The following is a 19,383-nucleotide window of genomic DNA, read 5'->3' on the forward strand; positions in this document are numbered from 1 at the left end:
TGTGGTTTTTTTTTTTGCATGGTTTTGTTGGTGTTGAAAATTATTTTGGATAATCCTATGTATATTTTGCCATCAAAATAGGGCAGAATGACTAGAAAACACTGCCAAAATAAGGAGGGGTACTGTACATCCAGTAGTGTAGAGGCAGGGTGTTTTTTGGTTTCAGTATTTTTTCTGCAGGGTTTCTTGATGTTTAGCATTATTTTGGATATTCCTATGTGTCCACATATGCCTGAATGACTGGAAAATACTGCGAAATTAAGCATAGGTACTGTACAAATAGGTTAGGTATAGGTTGGCGGTTGAGTATAGGTAGAGTTTGGGTATAATAGAGGAATAGTGTTCATTATCTTGATGTTGCCACTACCTGGACATGCTTTTGACTCTTATTATGTTTGGATAAACAAGTGAATACTGTATATTGCTACTGGAGAAAGGAGAAAAAGTGAGCAGATGGATTGAACACTTTAACGAATTCTTGAACATAGAGAATAAAGGTAATGTGAGTATAAGTGACTGGGGAATGGCTGGGAGGAGGAGGGAGGTGAGAAGACAGGAAGGAATCAGTAGGATGGAAGTACAGTAGTGGAAGCAGTGAACTGAGTCAAAATGGGGAAAGCCTCAGGAATTGATGGAGTGTGTGGTGAAATGCTGAAGCTTGGGGCAGACAGTAGTAGAATGGATATGGAAGATGTACAGATTGGCTTGGGAGGAAGGTAAAGTCCTGGAGGATTGGAAGTTAGGTATGATTATTCCCATGTACAAAGGAAAAGGGGAAAAAGAAGTGTGTGGTAATCATAGGGGCATTTGTCTTGTTAGTGTAATAGGAGCAGTATATGGTAGGATACTTATTGACCGAGTTAGGGAAATAACATAGGAATTAGCAGGAGAAGAACAGGGAGGTTTTAAGAATGAAAGAGGTTGTTTAAATCAGATATTCAGTTTTAGGTGTTTTGTGGAAAAATTTCTAGAGAAGGGAAAGAAGTCGTATGCAGCCTTCATGGCTTTGGAGAAAGCATATGGTGGTGGATAGACAAGGAATGTGGAAAGTACTAAGGATATATGGAGTAAATGGGAAGTTGCTGAATGCCATGAACTGTATGTATGAGGGTGCTAAGGTTGCAATGCATGTGAATAGTGCACTGAGTGAATTTTTTTATCTGAATGTTGGATTGAAACAGGGATGTTTCATGTCCCCATCATTGTTCAATCTGTATATGGATCAGGTTATAAAAGAGATACAAGGTAGGGCAATGGATGTTGGAGTGACCCAAATAAGAGAGGGCAGTGTTTGGAAAGTTCCTGTGCTGTTGTTTGCAAACGATACTGTATTGTTAAGTGAAGATGATGGGGAACTGCAAGGCTTCGTGAATGAGTTTGGGAGTGTGTATTGGAAATGGAATCTAAAGGCGAATGTACAGAAGAGTAAAGTTATGGTCTTTGAGAGAAGTGAAGTCACTGAATGTGCAGTAAGGTTGGATAAGGAGGAAATGGAAAATGTGAATGTGTTTAAATACTTGGGTAGGTGATGTGATGAATAAGGATGGAAGTTTAGAGGGTGAAGTGCTTGAAAGGGTACAACAGGGAAGAAAGGTTGCTGGTTCTTTGAAAGCAGTGATAAGGAGCAGAGAAGTGAGCATGGAAGTAAAAAGTCACTGCATGACAGTATTGTGATACCAACTCTAGTGTATGGACGTGAAGCTTGGACCTTGTTGGAAGGACACAAGTCAAGAAATATAGCAGTGGAAATGAATTATTTGAGAGGAGCATGTGGAGTTACATGGAGAGACAGACTAACAAATGAGGAAGTGAAGGAGCATTGTGGTGTGGATGTGGATGTGATAGAAAGTGTTAGGATAAATACACTGAGGTGGCTTGGCCATGTGAAGAGGATGGAGAGTGAGAGACTAACTAGAAGAGTGTATGTGAGTGAGTTGGAGGGGGGGAAAGGGAAGGGGAGGCCAAGGATGAGATGGAGGGATGGAGTGGAGAGATATATGAGAGAGGGGGGTGTGAACTGGGAGCAAGGCACTGGGGGGGTGTGAACTGGGAGCAAGGCATTGGGATGGCATTGGACAGGGTGACATGGAGGCGATTTGTTTGTGGACACCACTTATGGGATTGAGGTGTCTGGCAATAGCTAGATAGATAGGTAGATTGATATTTCTAAGTCACTGTCTCCTACCGTAATAGTGATTTCAGTACTCATTTTTGCTTCTTCTGTTGAATGTGATAGATTAAACCCGTCATCAGCACCGAACAACACATTGATATAAAAAGGTTCATCCTTAAAGCACATGCTTGTCTCATTAAGTTTGGATATAAATATACAGTAGAAGCCCAATAAAATGGAACTCAATATAACAGAAGCACAAAAAAGGGGAAGCATTTTTTTTCTGATATTTGTTTGTCCTATGTAAGGGAAAATTTCCATAAACAGTAGTATAATTCCATTAACCTCTAAAGTACTGAGCTCATTGATCAAGATTTTTTGCGTAATTTTTTGAAAGGACGAGCAACACCGATCATGCAAGATCCACAAAAAACTGGCAGCAGCTGGCTCCACCCCAGCTGTGATGTAGATATCGCCTGCCTTTAGGAGGGGGAGTGATAACGTTTTTGCCTGCCTCTGTGTGTGTGTGTGTGTGTGTGGGTGTGTGTTTGTGTGTGTGTGTGTGTGTGTTTGTGTGTGTGTGTGTGTGTGTGTGTGTGTTTGTGTATTTACCTAGTTGCTATATACAGGAAATGAGGTACCTCATGGAGTCCCGTTTCTGTTTCTCAATAAATCAAATTTTGCTTTGAACGTGTTGAAGTTTTTAGACTGGACAAGCTCTTTGTCAAGGTTATTCCACAGGTTTATGCATCTATATGGAAAACTATATTTCTTGATATCCTTCAAGTGACTTGGCTTTTTCAGTTTCATTCTATGTTCTCCTGTTACTCTTTCATCCCAGGCAAACAGATCTTTTCTGTCAATTTTATCTACTCCCATCATGTCCCTGAACATTGCAATCATGTCACCCCTCTCTCTCCTTTCTTCTAAGGAAGGCAGATCCAGCTTTTCCAGCCTCTCTGTGTACGACAGACCTACCAAGCTAAGGACCATCATGGTTGCTGTTCTTTGTATTCTCTTGATCTTGTTTATATCTTTCTTTTTGTGTAGGGACCACACTATTGCCGCATATTCCAACCTGGGGCGGATCATGGCCACTACCAATTTTTTCACCATCTCCTCATCCATGTAATGAAATGCTACTCTTATGTTAGTCAAGAGATTATACGTCTCTCTAACTGTCTTGTTAATGTGTTTTTCAGGCGACAAACTATCCTGGACCAGCACACCCAGACTTTCTCTTCTGTTGCTTCTGTGATTGGTTCATTACCCATCAAATTATTTAGGGATGGCCTCTTGGTACTCTTACCCATTTCCAATATTTTACATTTTTTTGCATTGAATTTCATTCACCACTTCCAGCTCCAATCATGAATCCTATCCAGGTTCCCCTGCAACATTTTACAGTCTTCCTTAACTTTTACTCTCCTCATGATCTTTGCATCACCAGCAAACAGACTTGATAACTGTTCATTCCATCTACCATATCATTTATGTAAATCAGGAACTTTATGGGCACTAACATCGAGCCCTGTGGGACTTCACTTGTTACTTCCCTTCATCCAGACATCCTGTCTTTTACTACTATCCTCATTTGTCGGTCTCTCAGGAAGTTGTTCATCCACTTCAGGAGGTTTCCCTTCAGTCCTCCTATGTGCTCCAATTTTCACGTTAGTTGCTTGTGGGGTACCTTGTCAAAGGCTTTCCCCAAATCTAAATAAACTCAGTCCACCCAACTGTCTCTCTCCTGTAGCACGTCAATCGCTCTTGAGTAGAAGCTCAACAAGTTGGAAACACACGACCTTCCACTTCTGAATCCTGACTTTCAGCCAAAATGTTCATCTCCTCCAGATATTTTATCCATCCGTCTTTCAGGATTCTCCCGCATAATTTTGCAACCATGCTGGTCGGGGACACTGGTCTATAATTCAGGGATTCTTCCTTGTTCCCTCCCTTATGAACTGGTACCACATTGGCCCTCTTCCATTCCCGATGCACTTTTCCTACTTCCAGAGAACACACAATTAAACTGTGAATCTTATCCGCCAATGTGTGTGTGTGTGTGTGTGTGTGTGTGCAAATGCTTGAGCTAAAGGTTTATTATTATGCTCCATTACTGTAAATAACATCCTGTTTTTGCCATAGAAAGCAGTTATAGTGTGCACACAGTAATCTTGCACCATAACTTTTGAACGTAGTTACAGTATATTGAAATTTTACAAGGGGCAGAAATAAACTTTTATCACCAATAAAACAAGAATCAAGAAAAATAAATAAATTCTGTTGCAGGTACTGACATGTCAAGTGTATCCCCTTGGAAGAAAAAAAAAAAAATGCATTCTCAGTTACTAGCTTGTGCTTCAATATCACATCATGAAGTATAGTGCTGTACCAAACAGTACCCTATGTCAGTTGTCTTGAAAGTACAGTATTTTGATTGAGTCTTGAGTTATGGTTAAACACAAGTTGCACAACTTTAATTTCATTAATTGGCTTTTTTGGCTCTTGGCAGATAGGTACCGGTAGTCTTACTTCCAAGCTCCTCATATACTTGACCATATGGAGAGAATGGAAAACGACAGACTGACTAGGAGAGTGTATGTGAATGTGATGGAGAAGGGGGGGGGGAAGGGGAGGCAGAGACCAAGGAGATGAGATGAGATATTGGGGGGGGGTGATTTAGAGAGAGGGCAGCGTGATGGTAGATGACAGGGTGACATGGAAGAAATTTGGTTGTGGTCACTCCATCTGGGATTAAGGCATCTGGCTATAAAACAGATAGGCCGATAGTTAAATGTTATTGTTATGATTATTATAATTATCATAGTTATTATTATTATTATTATTATTATTACTGTATTATTATTATTATTAATATTATTATTATTTTTGGCCGTGTGGAGAGGATGGAGAGTGAGAGACTGATGAGGAGAGTGTATATGAGTAGTGAGGTAGAGGGGGGGAGAGGGAGGGGGAGGCCAAGGATGGGATGGAGTGGAGAGGTACTGTATATGAGAGACAGGTGTGAGCTGGTGGGAGCAGAGCAATGAAATGGCAGGGGACAGGGTGACATGGAGGTGATTTGTTTGTGGCCACCCCTTATGGGATTAAGGCATCTGGCAGTAGATAGATAGATTATTATTATTATTATTATTATTATTATTATTATCATTAGTGTATTATTATTTTTATTATTATTATTATTACTACATTTATTATTATTATTTATTATTATTATTATTATTACTTCAGTTATTATTATTATTATTACTCATTATTATTATTATTATTATTATTATTATTACTATTACTACTACTACTACTACAGTTATTATTATTATTATTATTATTATTATTATTATTACTACTACTACTGCTACTACTACAGTTATTATTATTATTATTATTATTATTATTATTATTATGGGGTAGATGTGGATGTGGTTGAAAAGATTAGGAGAAATACACTGAGGTGGTTTGGACATGTGGAGAGGATGGAGAATGAAAGACTGACTAAGAGGGTGTATGTAGGTGAGGTGGAGGGAGGGAGAGGGAGGGGTAGACCGAGGATGAGGTGGAGGGATGGAGTTGAGAGGTATATGAGGGAGGGGGGGGTGAGTTGGGGGGAGGGGAGTCAAATGGTGTGTGACAGAGTGACTTGGAGGCGTTTTGTCTGCGGCCACCCTTTGCGGGATTAGGGCGTCGGGCTATAGATAGATAGATAGATTATTTTTTTTTTTTATATTATTATCATCATCATTATCATCATCATCATCATTATACAACAGGTTTAATAACACATTATATTAGTTTTAGTCATGTAGACAGGCACTTCAAGATTTGCTTTGACCTGACACCTGACTGAACCCAAAGTGAATATTTGTGCCTCATTTATTGTTTGCCAGTGCAGTGAGCAGTCAGCCACAGTGAGGCAGAACTTGTTGTTATATTTTCATCTGTCTATAACTGTACCTTTTTCACAAAAGAGGTGATCCTTCAACACAATCTCAACAAAAGATCTCTGGGAGCACCAGGTTGAAGTGGCCAGTTTCCTGCCCATTGAGTTCATGTCCAGATATGGCAGGGTTGCAACAAGAACTAGAAGAAGAGGCATGCAGTGTAAAGGAACTCTATCATCCATCCACACACCATTCAGTAATATACTTCCCCTTTATCAGGAGCATAGGAACTATTTACACCAACATAAATGCTGTGTTATTCATTTTACTTCTTTACTTTCTTTTCTTCTCAGTTACGTAACCCCATGGAAAACTTCACTTATGCAACAGTGAAAGGATCTTCGGTGGATATGTACTTCAGGCGGCAGGTGGAGCTGAGTAACATGTACAGAACCATGGAGGGTAACAATTACCCAACTGCGGAGGCAGCCATTGCTGCAGTTAAAGCTGGGTGAGCTTATCCAACATCTAGCATATATTATGAATGTTCATTCTTTCTTCTGACTTAATGTATGAATTGATGATAAGCTTCCTGGTTCAATAATCTACTCACATGTACAGTTGTTCCTCTACTTTCAGACTTTTGACTTACGAACTTTGGAGATATGAATCTTTTTGAGAATTGTTTAGTCATATTTTTTTCAGAGACATCTACAAAATGCTGTATACAGTATGTATCAAGACTTCATGACAGTGGTATTAGTGATTGCAATTATATGAAACATTTGGTACAACATTGGATTATTGTTTCTGTCTTTGTTCCCCAATGGAAGTTATGTACCGTACTGTATTTGGCTTTTGGCATTAGTGGATTTTGTCTTACAGACTTTTTGAAATATGAGCCAATTCTTGAAATCAATGAAGTTTGTAAATAGAGGAGCAGCTCTACTGTACATACAGTAGATTGTAACCCCCACCCTCACACACAATTTTCATTAGTACTATGGATGAAAAGTAATCTCTTTATTATCCGGATGCCCACTACCCGGACCTTTTGGGCCTGGACCTTCGGCACCCAAAAATGACCAAAAAACAAAAAACAAAAAAAAAATCCGAATTTTTTTCCCACCCATAATTTGAGCTTGGCACATGGTGCTGAACGACTGTGTTTTCGCACAGCCGCCGGCCCCCTGCCATCCCTCCCCTCCCCAGTTACCGCCTAACTACCATCGTGAGTAGATGTTCATCACAATGGATACCGCACGTGCTTGTTTTTGTGAATAAACAGTGAATAAACTGCAATACCTCACCACTAGACCACATGGGAATTTATAGTATTGTGTGTTAAGAAATTAGAATGTAGAGTGCAAAGGAATAAGTATGGAGTGCAAACTGGCAGTTGAAACTGGCGTGATGCAATTAAGAACAGAATGTGCAGTGTTAAACAATTATAACTCACAGTCTATCTATCTATCTATAGCTCGACGCCCTAATCCCGCAAAGGGTGGCCGCAGACAAAACGCCTCCAAGTCACTCTGTCACCCACCATTTGACTCCCCTCTCCCCAACTCACCCCCCCCTCCCTCATATACCTCTCAACTCCATCCCTCCACCTCATCCTCGGTCTGCCCCTCCCTCTCCCTCCCTCCACCTCACCTACATACACCCTCTTAGTCAGTCTTTCATTCTCCATCCTCTCCACATGTCCAAACCACCTCAGTGTATTTCTCCTAATCTTTTCAACCACATCCACATCTACCTCACAACATTCCTTCACTTCTTCATTCGTCAACCTGTCCCTCCACGTCACTCCACATGCTCCTCTCAAGTAACTCATTTCCACTGCTCTCACTCTTGACTTGTTCCCCTCTTGCAAGGTCCACACCTCGCTTCCATACGTCAGGGTAGGGATCACAATACCATCATGCAGTGACTTCTTAACTTCCATACTCACCTCCCTATTTCTCATCACTGCTTTCAGTGTGCCAACAACCTTCCTTCCCTGCTGTACCCTTTCACGTACTTCATCCCCCAAAGTTCCATCCTTAATTATCACACTACCCAAGTACTTGAATGCACTCACATTCTCCATATCCTCACCATCCAACCTCACTGCACACTCTGTGACTTCATTCCTCTCAAACACCATAACTTTACTTTTGTTTACATTAACTTTCAGCTTCCTCCTCCTACACACTGTCCCAAATTCATTCACCAAACGTTGCAACTCCCATTCATCTTCACTCAACAATACTGTATCATCAGCAAACAGCAACACCGGAAGCTTCGAAATCTCACCCTCATTCATTAGGGCCACCCCCACATCCACTGTCCTACCTTGTACCTCCTTTACAACCCCATCCATATATATATTAAACAGCCATGGAGACATTACACACCCCTGTTTCAGTCCCACATTGAGATCAAAGAACTCACTCAGCTCACCATCCACTCGCACCGTAGCCCTTGCTCCCTCGTACATACTCTTCACAGCACTCAACAATTTCCCCTCCACTCCATATATTCTTAATACCTTCCACATACCTTTCCTATCTATTCTGTCATAAGCTTTCTCCAAGTCCATGAAGGCAGCGTACACTTTCCTTCCCCTCTCTAGATACTTCTCCACTAAACATCTTAGAACAAATATCTGATCTACACACCCTTTTCCCTTCCTAAATCCCCCTTGTTCTTCTCCAACTAGCTCGTCTGTCATATGCCTAACCCTATCAATGAGTATTCTACCATATATTTTACCAGTCACACTAAGAAGGCAAATACCCCTATGGTTACCACATACTTCTCTCTCCCCTTTTCCTTTGTACAGAGGAACAATTATACTTGTTTTCCAGTCCTCTGGAACCCTTCCCTCTTCCCAAGCCAATCTACACAACTTCCATATCCACTTCACAACAATCTCACCCCCATACCTAAGCATTTCACCACACACTCCATCAATTCCTGGGGCCTTTCCCAGCTTAATCTTCTTCATCGCTTCCACTACTTCCGACCTACTGATCTCTTCCTCCCTCCTCTCATCTCTTCTTCTCTCAGCCATTCCCCAACCACTTATACTCACACTGCTCTCACTCTCTACATTCAACAAATCCTCAAAGTGCTCCTTCCATCTCCTCAATTTCTCTCTCTTCTCCACCAACAATCTATTATTCCTGTCTTTCACTCCCCTATTCTTTCCCCTTTCACACTGCCTTACTTTCTTTACCTCCTTCCAAAACAATTTCTTACTCTCCCTCCATTTCACACTCAGATTCCTCCCAAACTCTTCATCCACTTTCTTCTTATTCTCCTTCACCAGTCTCTTAACCTCCCTTCTCCTGCTCACATATACCTCTCTCTTCTCTCTCTCATCTTCTCCCCTACCTCTACTCGCTAACCATTCACCATATGCCTTCTTCTTTTGTTCCACAGCTCGTTTCACCTCATCATTCCACCATGCTGTCCCTTGCACACCCTTGCATCTCCTCCTCACTCCACAAACCGCCTCACACGCTGCGCTTATCTCTTCCGTGAATATCTTACATACGTCTTCCACCCCTTCCATCTGCTCTAGCTCATACCTTCCCAATCTTTCTTCCACTATGCTCTTATACTCTGTCCTCTTCTCACTATCTTGCAATTTCTCCACTCTTCTCACAGGAGCTGCTTCCTCCTGTCTTCCCCTTCACCTCCTCAACCACTTTCTTTGCAGCTCTACCTTGGCCATCACTAAGTGATGGTCCGAGACTCCATTCCCCCACCCTCTCCACACCCTTGCATCCAACACTTGTCTTCTCATTCGCTCATCCACACACACGTAGTCTATCATTGCCTTTCGCTCAACAAGTTCACCATCCATCCTCCTCATTACTCTCCATGTATACCGGTGGATCATCTTATGCCGAAAGTAGGTGTTGGCTATTGCCAACCCCTTACCAGCACAGATGTCCACCAAAGCACTACCATTCCCATCTACTTCAGCTGGCACACCCCACTGACCAACCACTCCATCCACTCGTACATTCCCAACTTTGCCATTCATGTCTCCAATCAACAGCACTCTCTCGCTCCTCTCAAACTTGTCCATGCATGCTTCTACTCTCACAGTGCAAAGAATTAAGTGCAGCACAACACTGGCTTACTGTAAGTGCTTCAAGAGCATTTTCACCACTGCCAGAGCCTTAGAGGAGGCGGCCACGAATGTGCTGTAAGTACCCTGTACACAGCTAAATATTTTCCATACTCACTTCTAATTCCTCATTCTCTGGTTCCTTTCCATTTATTTCATGCTTTATGTCCCTTATTTGTGTGAATAGGGTCTTAAATAGGTGCTCTGCGCGTCCGGTAGGGAGTTATTTGGGTGGCTCTCGGAGTTAGGCTGGGTTAGGATCCATGAGTACCAGTCCAGGAGGCAGGGGCCCAGTATCCGGACAAAACCACTTCCTCGACATGCCTTTGACTGTATTACATCAGATATTGGGAAGATTACTGTAATAGTATTGGTTGTATTATTTTCACATGGTCATTCACTGCAATGAGCTGTAATGTTTAACATGTCTGTCACTGGTTCTCAGATGTTAAATATCTCTTTAAAACCTGCCGAAGTTTTATGAAAGTTTACAAAAGTCCATGTCAGAAGCTAATTAATTTTGCTTGTAATTTTATAATTACCTGAAAATATCTCAAAAACTCAGGAATAAAAATGGAGTAACATATAAAAAGGTAGGGTGAGAGTCAGATTTTCTACATACAGTGTCATATTTCTGGCAGGTCAGCTCTTATCAGTATGGATGATATGTCTATCTATTTATTGCCAGATGCCTTAATCCCATACGGAGTGGCCACAAACAAATCGCCTCCACGTCGCCCTGTCCCCCGCCATTTCACTGCCCTGCTCCTAGCTCACACCCCCCTCCCTCATATACCTCTCCACTCCATCCCTCCATCTCATCCTTGGCCTCCCCCTTCCTCTCTCCCTCTCCACCTCACTTACATACACTCTCCTCATCAGTCTCTAACTCTCCATCCTCTCAACATGTCCAGACTGCCTTAATGTGTTTCTCCTAATGCTTCCTATCACATCCACATTCACACCAAAATGCTCCCTCACATTCTTATTTGTTAGTCTTTCTCTCCATGTGACTCCACATGCTCCTCTCAAATAACTAATTTCCACTGCTCTCACTCTTGACTTGTGTCCCTCCAACAAGGTCCAAGCTTCACTTCCATACGTTAGAGTTGGTATCACAATACTGTCATGTAGTAACTTTTTCACTTCCATGCTCATTTCCCTGTTTCTTATCACTGTTTTCATAGAACCAGCAACCTTCTTTGTTGTGCATGCACATATATTTACATATGCTGTAAACCGCTGTTTGTGTGTGTCTGTATCGATCAGTCTCTATCTATTTGTCTGTCTGTTTATCTATACTTTATCTGCCTGTCTGTCTATCAATCTACATATCTATCTTTATCAGTCTACCTATCTATCTGTCTACCAGTATCTACCTGTCTATATACTATATATATACAGTCCAACCTCATTATACAATAGGGTTGCATCAAGCCCTGTTGCATAAAGACCTATTGCATAAAGAAATATTGCATAATGAGTTCTATTTAACATGGGTTCAGTGTGGTTAGGGAGGGTGGCCTCAATCACAAAGCCTAAAATGACCTAAAAAACCTCTGCCACCCACCTGAAGTTTGTCCTATGCTGGTATGAGTCATTACCAAGGCCCCCCCCCCCCCCCTCAGGATGGGGGACATTTGGATGGTCTGGACAACCACTCCACACAAAAAGATACAGTATGACTTTACTTACTATCACGCACTGCATTATATGTTAAGTACCTGTGCTGTTATTTGGTGATTGGTGTTTCAGTGGTCTTTCATGCACAAAATAAAACAAAAGGTGTAAACACTGGGCGGGCACCTTTGCTCAGTTGGATGTGCAGAGGCTCAAAAAGAGGATGATGGTTATGAAAGATTGACATGTCTTCCAAGTCACAAGTTTCAGTATGTCACACACAAAAAAGTGGCACATTACGTGATACTACACACTGCACTATTTGTTAAGCACTTGCACTGTTATTTGGCTGTAACAACAGTGTTTCAGTGGCTTTTCATGCAAGAGTAGGTCCAAAAAGGAGATGATGGTTATATAAGGTTGACACAATATCCATGTCATAAGTTTCTGTACTTCACACACAGAAAAGTATCACTTCACTTACTATTGCATACTGTACTATTGTTAAGTGCTTGCACCGTTATTTGGCAATAACAGTAGTGTTTCAGTGGCCTTTCATGCACAAAATATGAACTAAAGGCAATGATCACATCCAATGTAAACACTAGGGTAGCCATTCTGGCTTGCGTGCATCACCACATCCACATGAGATTCTCAGAGGTGACCATTGAAAACATCATTGTAGCAAAATCGCAGTTAATATTTTAATGTTGTACAGAGACGGGGTACAACTCTTTAATTATCATTGTAGCGATTTATGACATAACAAGGTGTCATATAACGAGACTGCGCTGTATTGCAAAGGACTACCAGTTGCTTCCTAAGATACTGCCAAATTCTACCGAGCAAAAAGCACCGGATATTTCTTTGATCCGGTTATTACAATGACGGATAATTGAGAGTTTACTGTATGATGACTTAAAAGTTAGGAGATATTTTTGCTTATACAATCACTGACATGCAAGCCTGCAGTCATTTGTTCATTCCAAGATGGCCTTTGAATTCAGCCAGTGTCAGTAATGGGACAGTAGTTTAATGGAATTCAAGCAGCAAGTGAAGTAACTACCAATTTTGGTTAGTTGAAAACTAATTTTTAAACTTAATTTTGGTGGTAAGAAGGAAGTGAAATGTGTTGAAATGAAATAACTGCCAATTTAAGTAAGTTTGAAACATGTTTTTAGACTTTGATGGTTCGGTGATCCTTGGCGCGAAATTTATACCCATTGAACCCATTTATATGATAAATGTTTTTTCCTTTTTTTCAAATGCATCCACAAGGGTGTGGGAAGTTATTCCATATTGTGCAGTGTTTGTGATCCGTGGGTGCATATCAGAGGTAGACTCTGAGATAATGCTGATTTCATGTGTGTGGTGTGTCTAGGAGAACATGTGGAGATTGTCAGGCAAGAAAGGATTGGTATTGCTGGTGAGTCTCTTGAGTGCGTGGAAGAGTTTTGCTGCTTGGGAGACATGATATGTGCTGGAGATGGAGCTGGGGCTGGCTTGTTGGTAGAGTGAGGAGTGGTTAGAAGAAGTTCAGGGAGCTGTTGCCTCTCCTGACATTGAGAGGGCTCTCCCTCCGTGCTAAGGGATCATTGTATGCAGCATGTATTAGGAGTGTAATGCTGTATCGTAGTGAGACCTGGGCAGTAGAGGAGGTGGATATTCACAGGCTCAAACATACAGAAATGACAGTGATTAAGTGGTGTGTCCTTGAATGTTAGGCCTGGAGGAGCTTGGTTTATGATGGAAGAGTTAAGAGGAAGGATGGGACTGGAGTGTATTGGTGTTTTGATGAGGAGAGGTAGATTGAGATGATTGGGCATGTGGAGAGGATAAGTGGGTGCAGAAAATGAGAAGTGTGAACATTGTAGGTGGAGTTGTGAGAGGCAGACCAAAAAAGACCTGGGATGAGGCCACAGTGTGACCTCAGGGATAAGGGACTGGATAGGGAGGCTGCCAGAGATCGAACAGCGTGGAGAACTGCCATTAGGTGGCGAAGGCTGATGCATGCAAGTATGTTGGGGCCTTTATAAATGAAACGATCGTAGACTGAAAGTGTGCTGACATAACAGCCCTGTTTCAGTCCAGAATCCAAATCACGGAGAACTCATTTCATTCACTCTTCAAACACACTGACTCCCTTGCTCAGGCATTCATACTTGTAACATTCAGTAATTTCCTATCTCCATCCATCCATCCATCCATCAGGCAATCCTGTGCCGCTTCCTGAGGAACATAGGAGCCTGGGGCGAGACAAGTTGGTCCTGACATTTAAGATGAGTGACCAACCTTTCTCATCCCTGAATGGCATTGCATGAGCAATAAACCCCAGCCACCCCTTGGATATAAACCTACACAGGCTCAATCCGATTGGAGCACCTTAACTCCTAAAAGACGGTCATCGGAAAGTTTTGACGCACGCTCAAGACGGACATAATCGGCAGATGCGATATGGTGGGGGATTTGTGGGGGTTGTGGGGTGGTGCGGGGATTGGGACGGGGTGCTTGGGGATGGTGGGGGGTGGGGGTGGGGGGTGATGGGTTGGGGTTGTAAGGGGGATGGGGAGGGGGTGGGGGGAGAAGGGTGGGGGTGGCAGTGAGGGATGGAGGGATGGTGTTGTTTGGGGTGTGTGGAGGGTTTGGAGGTGTTGGGGGTGTGGGGTTGAGGAGGGTGGGGGGTTGGGGGTGGTGGGGGTAGAGAGTGTGCAGCAGGGGGTGGTGGGTGGTGGATGGTGGGGGGGATGGTGGGGGGAGTTAGGGGTGGTGGGGAAGTGGTTGGGGGGATTGGGGGTTGTGGGGGGTGTAGGGGATGGGGATGGGGTGGGGAGGGTAGGGATGGTGGGAGAGTGGGGGTTAGGGGTGGCAGGGGGCAGTGGGAGGTATTGGGGAGATGGTGGGAGAACTTGGGGGCAGTGGGGGTTTGAGGTGGGGTGGTGGGGGGTGGTAGGGGGTCGAGGTGGGAGGTGAGGGTGCAAGTCGGTGGCGGATGGTGTGTGGGTGTGGTGGTAGGAGGGGTGGGTGGTGTGACCGCAGGAGTTCATTACCCACTAAACCACCAGGTGCCGTAAGTTGGTTATGTGGTTACCACCCAGTGTGGTAAATGGTTTCCTGGTATACAGGAAACCATTTGGCTTGTCACTCAGTGTAGAGTCACCCATAGGTAGAAGGAAGAGGAAAGAGTGAAGGAAGGAAAGGCAGAAGAAGGAGTGTAAAGTCACCTGTAGGCAGAAGGAAGAGGAAAGAATGAAGGGAAGAAAGAGAAGAGGAAGGAAGGAAGAGAGGAAAGGACAGACACTCAGAGCTGCACTATCATTGAGTGAATGGATTGTGAGTGCCCCCACCTACCACTAATTTCCTATCTACTCCATATATTTTTTAGCACCCTCCACATTCCTTCTCTATTTTCTCTGTCATATGCTTTCTCCAGAGCTATGAAGACAACATACAGCTTCTTTCCCTTCTTTAAGTGTTTTTCCAATAATTATCTTAGAACAAACATCATCTTAAACACAAATATCTGACCTACACTCTCCCTCTCCATATGAATTAGTTATTGGTCACACAGTTTTTCTGAAATTTTAGCAAATCAGTACCAACACCTTGAAAAGTTAGAACTAAACACTATGGAAGTAGTTAAACAACTGGTATCCAGAAACTGAAACCTACTTGCTGTAGATGCAAAAAAAATAGTGGTGTATTGACTTCAAAGAAGGAACATATGCCAAAATTGACAATGACATCATCTGCCTCTTTTGTGAGCATGGGAAAAAGCATACAAAAGATGCAAGAGAGGTAAAGGAGATACTAAAAAACTATGAGAAAGAAATTAGCTGCATAAGAAAGGAAGTTGCTGAAGGTCAGAAGGAGATTGACAGACTAAAAGATGAAATCATAAGTCTGAAGACTGTAAGCCAACCCTGAAAAAGGTCAGATCTCCACCCACCGCTATAGTAGGAGGCTAGGTAGCAGGTTCTGAGCAAGATATCAGTATCAGTGAGAGCATGGTACTGGTTCCAGTTGAAGATGATAAGGGGTTTGAAAGCCATGAAACTGTACACAGAAAGGTGCACAACCAGCTCAAGAAACTTAAAAATGGGTTGAGCATCTCAGACTGATTCAGTGCCCTTGCATTGTGAACAAATGAATATGCCACAACCCAACGCCAGTAGAGACAGGAGAGAATCTGAATGATAAGAGTGCAAAGTGGGAGGGGGGAACAAGCAACAGCCAGTGAAGGCTATGAAAGATAACAAAGTAAACATGAGCACCTTCTGTCTGGTGAATGCCAGGGGAACCCAGACATTCCTGATTGGTGATTCTCTGGTTTGTGGGTACAAGTTTCACATAGGAAAGCTCCACAGGGGTAAGAGGAAGGTCAGAACCTTTCCAGGTGCTAAAACAGTGAAAATTGCTAGAGAAGTAGAGAAAATCTGGGTAAAGGACAGGAGGACTGCAATAATTGCCCAGGTTACTGGCAATGATCCATCAGGAACATCAAGGTTAGTGTTACAGAGAAGACTGTAGGTAATGCCATGACTCCAGCTGATGAGATGAGGTTCAAGACAGACTGAGGCATGATAAGTTGCATTTTACCAAGGGTGTCTGCTGATAATTGTTACATCAGTAAACCAATAGGCATAAATTCCAGACTAACTGACTTCATCCGCCGAGGGGTAAAATTTGTTGACCCATTTGACGAGTTCTATAGGCAACAAACATTTTTCCTTCATGATGGTGTACATTTAAGTGCTAGAGGGAAGGCTCACTTTGGTGATGTCCATAATCAACATCTCTTTAGCTTGTTGAGGTCAAGCCATGATGTGGTTGCAAGTGGTGCAGGAAACACACAGCAAACATCAACATATTCTCCTTCAGAGTCAAGGAAATGGCCTCAGAAAGATAGAGTTACTTTCTCAGAAAACACTGGAGGTTCTTTATCACAATTAGAAGACCCCCTAAGAGATAGAGGGAGATAGAAAGAGAGGAGGGGGGGGGACTGTCACCAGAGGACTCTGCCTTATTGGAGGACTCTGTCTTATGGCAGCTGACAGACTTCAAACCTCAGAGGAGCAATAATACTCAGGTTGGGGAATGACAGTTGCTGACTTCTTCCTCTGATGGCAAGCAGGAAACTGGGCCAAGAAAGATAGAACTACCACCAGATACACCAATTTGTCTGAGAAATGGGGACAGCTAAAGGGTTCCAGGAAAAGGCTGGAGCCCGCTCAGATAGCTTTTGTCAGTGATAGATCAGTTAGAAACAAATTACCAGACCTCAAGACATTCATGGCTGTGGAACATTTCAGTGTTGTGGCCACTACAGTCATGGATTCACATTGATAATAGAGATTTTGTTGGAGAATTTGAAATTCCTACAGTAGTTACAAAATGTTTCATAAAGACTACTGCACAAGAAAGGGGTGGGATGTAATGAAATACTTGGTGTTAGTCCAATATTTAGTCTGCTCATTTGACAGTTGTTCTGTAAGAACAGAGGAGAATAGTGTTACAAAATATTCTTAAGGTAAATCTAAACATTATTCAACACAAATTTGAACATATCTTTGTAGTATTTCACAGTTAAAATGAAAAACCATTACAGCTTAGTGTACATGACAGAGCGAATTAAAGTCTTGGGCAGGTGTATTCAAATTTTCAGACATAAAGATGGAGCAGTAGCTACCATACATTTACAGAAATTGTTGTACCTCACTAGTATTCCATTATCTGGTAAGATAGGACATATAAGTACAAAAATAGTAAAAGTTTGTATTGTACAGTATGTTAATAATGTAGTGGTAATGTTATATACCTCCCTCCTTAGAAAATATCACAATAGGCAAGAACTTAAGAATATAGCCCAGAGCAGAGTTAAGTTACAGTCCCATAAATGTTAGATTTTGAAACATGGGTAGACCTTCTTGCTTCTTGAAGAATCGGACTTCTCACTGCTGTGAAAATGGGATCATTTCGTGCGATTCACTAGGGGCAGTAACAGAGTTTGTTGGAGTATCCAAAAATCTTTCAGCTTGTGTTAGATGGAGCACATCCTGAGATTTAGGCTTGACATCTTACATATCAGTGGAAGCCATAGGACCTTTAGGCCATGGGGCTATGTCTCAAATTGAAGCTGTAGACTCACTCCCATTAGGATACCCTATGTTGACATAAGTTGGGATGACATCAGTAAGATTAACCTGATCAGCTGCTAGTTCATTCTTGCTTGACTGCTTAAATTTTCAAAGCAGTACTGTTCCTGGTGTGGTGAGCCACAATGATAACGAAGACCCATGAGTTGAGCGTTGCATGAATCTGAAGAACAGTTCATGCAGGGTGAGTGGTGTTTGTAGAAGTTGATAAGAGTAATCTTATTGAGTGCAATGCATCTGGAGCCATTCTTTCCCAGTGCTGATCAGGAAGGTTTCTTGACTTAAGAGCTAGATGTACTGCCCTTCAAATGATGTCAGATGTTGTCATTGCACCTTTTAATCTGACAATTTCCAACATGGTGGTATGTTGTAGTTCTCCTTGCCGCAACTTTGTTCTGGGAAAGGTATATCTTGAGTGCTTGATACATAAAAGATGCATCTCTGCCCAATTGAATGAAACTTGGCATTCTGCAGAGAGTAAATATCTGTTCAAGATATTTTATCACAGTTGAGATATGCATTTTTGGACATGGGAATGCAAAATGGAAGCGTGAGTACTCATAAATGACTGTGAGCATGTAGATATTATGAGTTGATGATGGCATTGGTCCCTTGCAGTCAGAGTTGTAATGAAATTTCCTTCAGACTCACTCACAGATACACATTTCATAGGGCTATCTATATCTCTTCTCATCTGCAGTACCATCTGAGCACACTCTCTTCAGCTGTGCTGTCAAGATACTCATATCTTTCACCAATCACATCTAGTGCACTCTGTCTTACGCACTTCAGATGTAGTATTTTCCTAAGTAACCCTAATGTCACTGCTCCTGCTCACGACTCTTTGTTCTCCTTCCACAGCAAGATCTCACACCGATACTTTAATGTGGGCACAAAAACACCTTCATGCAATGTTTGTGCAGCCTCCACACTTAGACCTCTGCCTAATATCAAGACCCTTAAAGCACAAGCCACTTTCTTCCTTGTCCTAATCTGCTTTCCACTTTCTTTGCACATTAATCTCTTTTCTGTTATTGCACCAATTCAGATCTCTCTCCATTCACTCACATCATACTGGGAATCAGCTTCTTAACCCCTACACGCCTGGGGTTTTCTTTTGTCACACGCTCCTCCATAGGGGGGATTTCATGATTTCAGAAAAATGCCCGTCCTTCAAACCCTAATATCTGCCAAACTATAAAGCAAGAGAAAAATTAAGGGTATATAAGACTCAGCAACTCTTCCTCTTTCAAATGAAAGTATCCCCACATCTCCAGGTGGTCTCATCGATGAGTAAGGATAAGTTAAAGTTCAAAGGGTGGCGGGAAGACACTTGTGACTATACACGTCAACTGGCGTTGCTCTGCGCCCAAAATCGTGGCGACTATACACGTCAACTGGCGTGTAGGGGTTAAACAGACATCACTTATCAAAAGTTATCAAAGTGAGACATTCACAGACCTCAGCAAGACT

The 19,383-nt window shown here is 42.3% G+C and overlaps 1 protein-coding gene across 1 annotated transcript in view; it reads left to right on the plus strand.

Annotated features, from left to right (window-relative positions):
• LOC145415052 (glutamate [NMDA] receptor subunit 1-like) overlaps window positions 1-19,383 on the plus strand; it is a 117,864-nt gene that overhangs the window by 64,930 nt on the left and 33,551 nt on the right. The window contains exon 5 of the mRNA XM_080284467.1: window positions 6,366-6,523. Within this exon, the coding sequence (XP_080140593.1) occupies window positions 6,366-6,523 (158 nt within the window). The remainder of the gene's footprint in view (window positions 1-6,365; window positions 6,524-19,383) is intronic.

Source organism: Coenobita brevimanus, chromosome 101, assembly GCF_032717465.1.
Source record: "Coenobita brevimanus isolate Jiangsu-jjx chromosome 101, ASM3271746v2, whole genome shotgun sequence".
Classification (NCBI taxonomy): domain Eukaryota; kingdom Metazoa; phylum Arthropoda; class Malacostraca; order Decapoda; family Coenobitidae; genus Coenobita; species Coenobita brevimanus.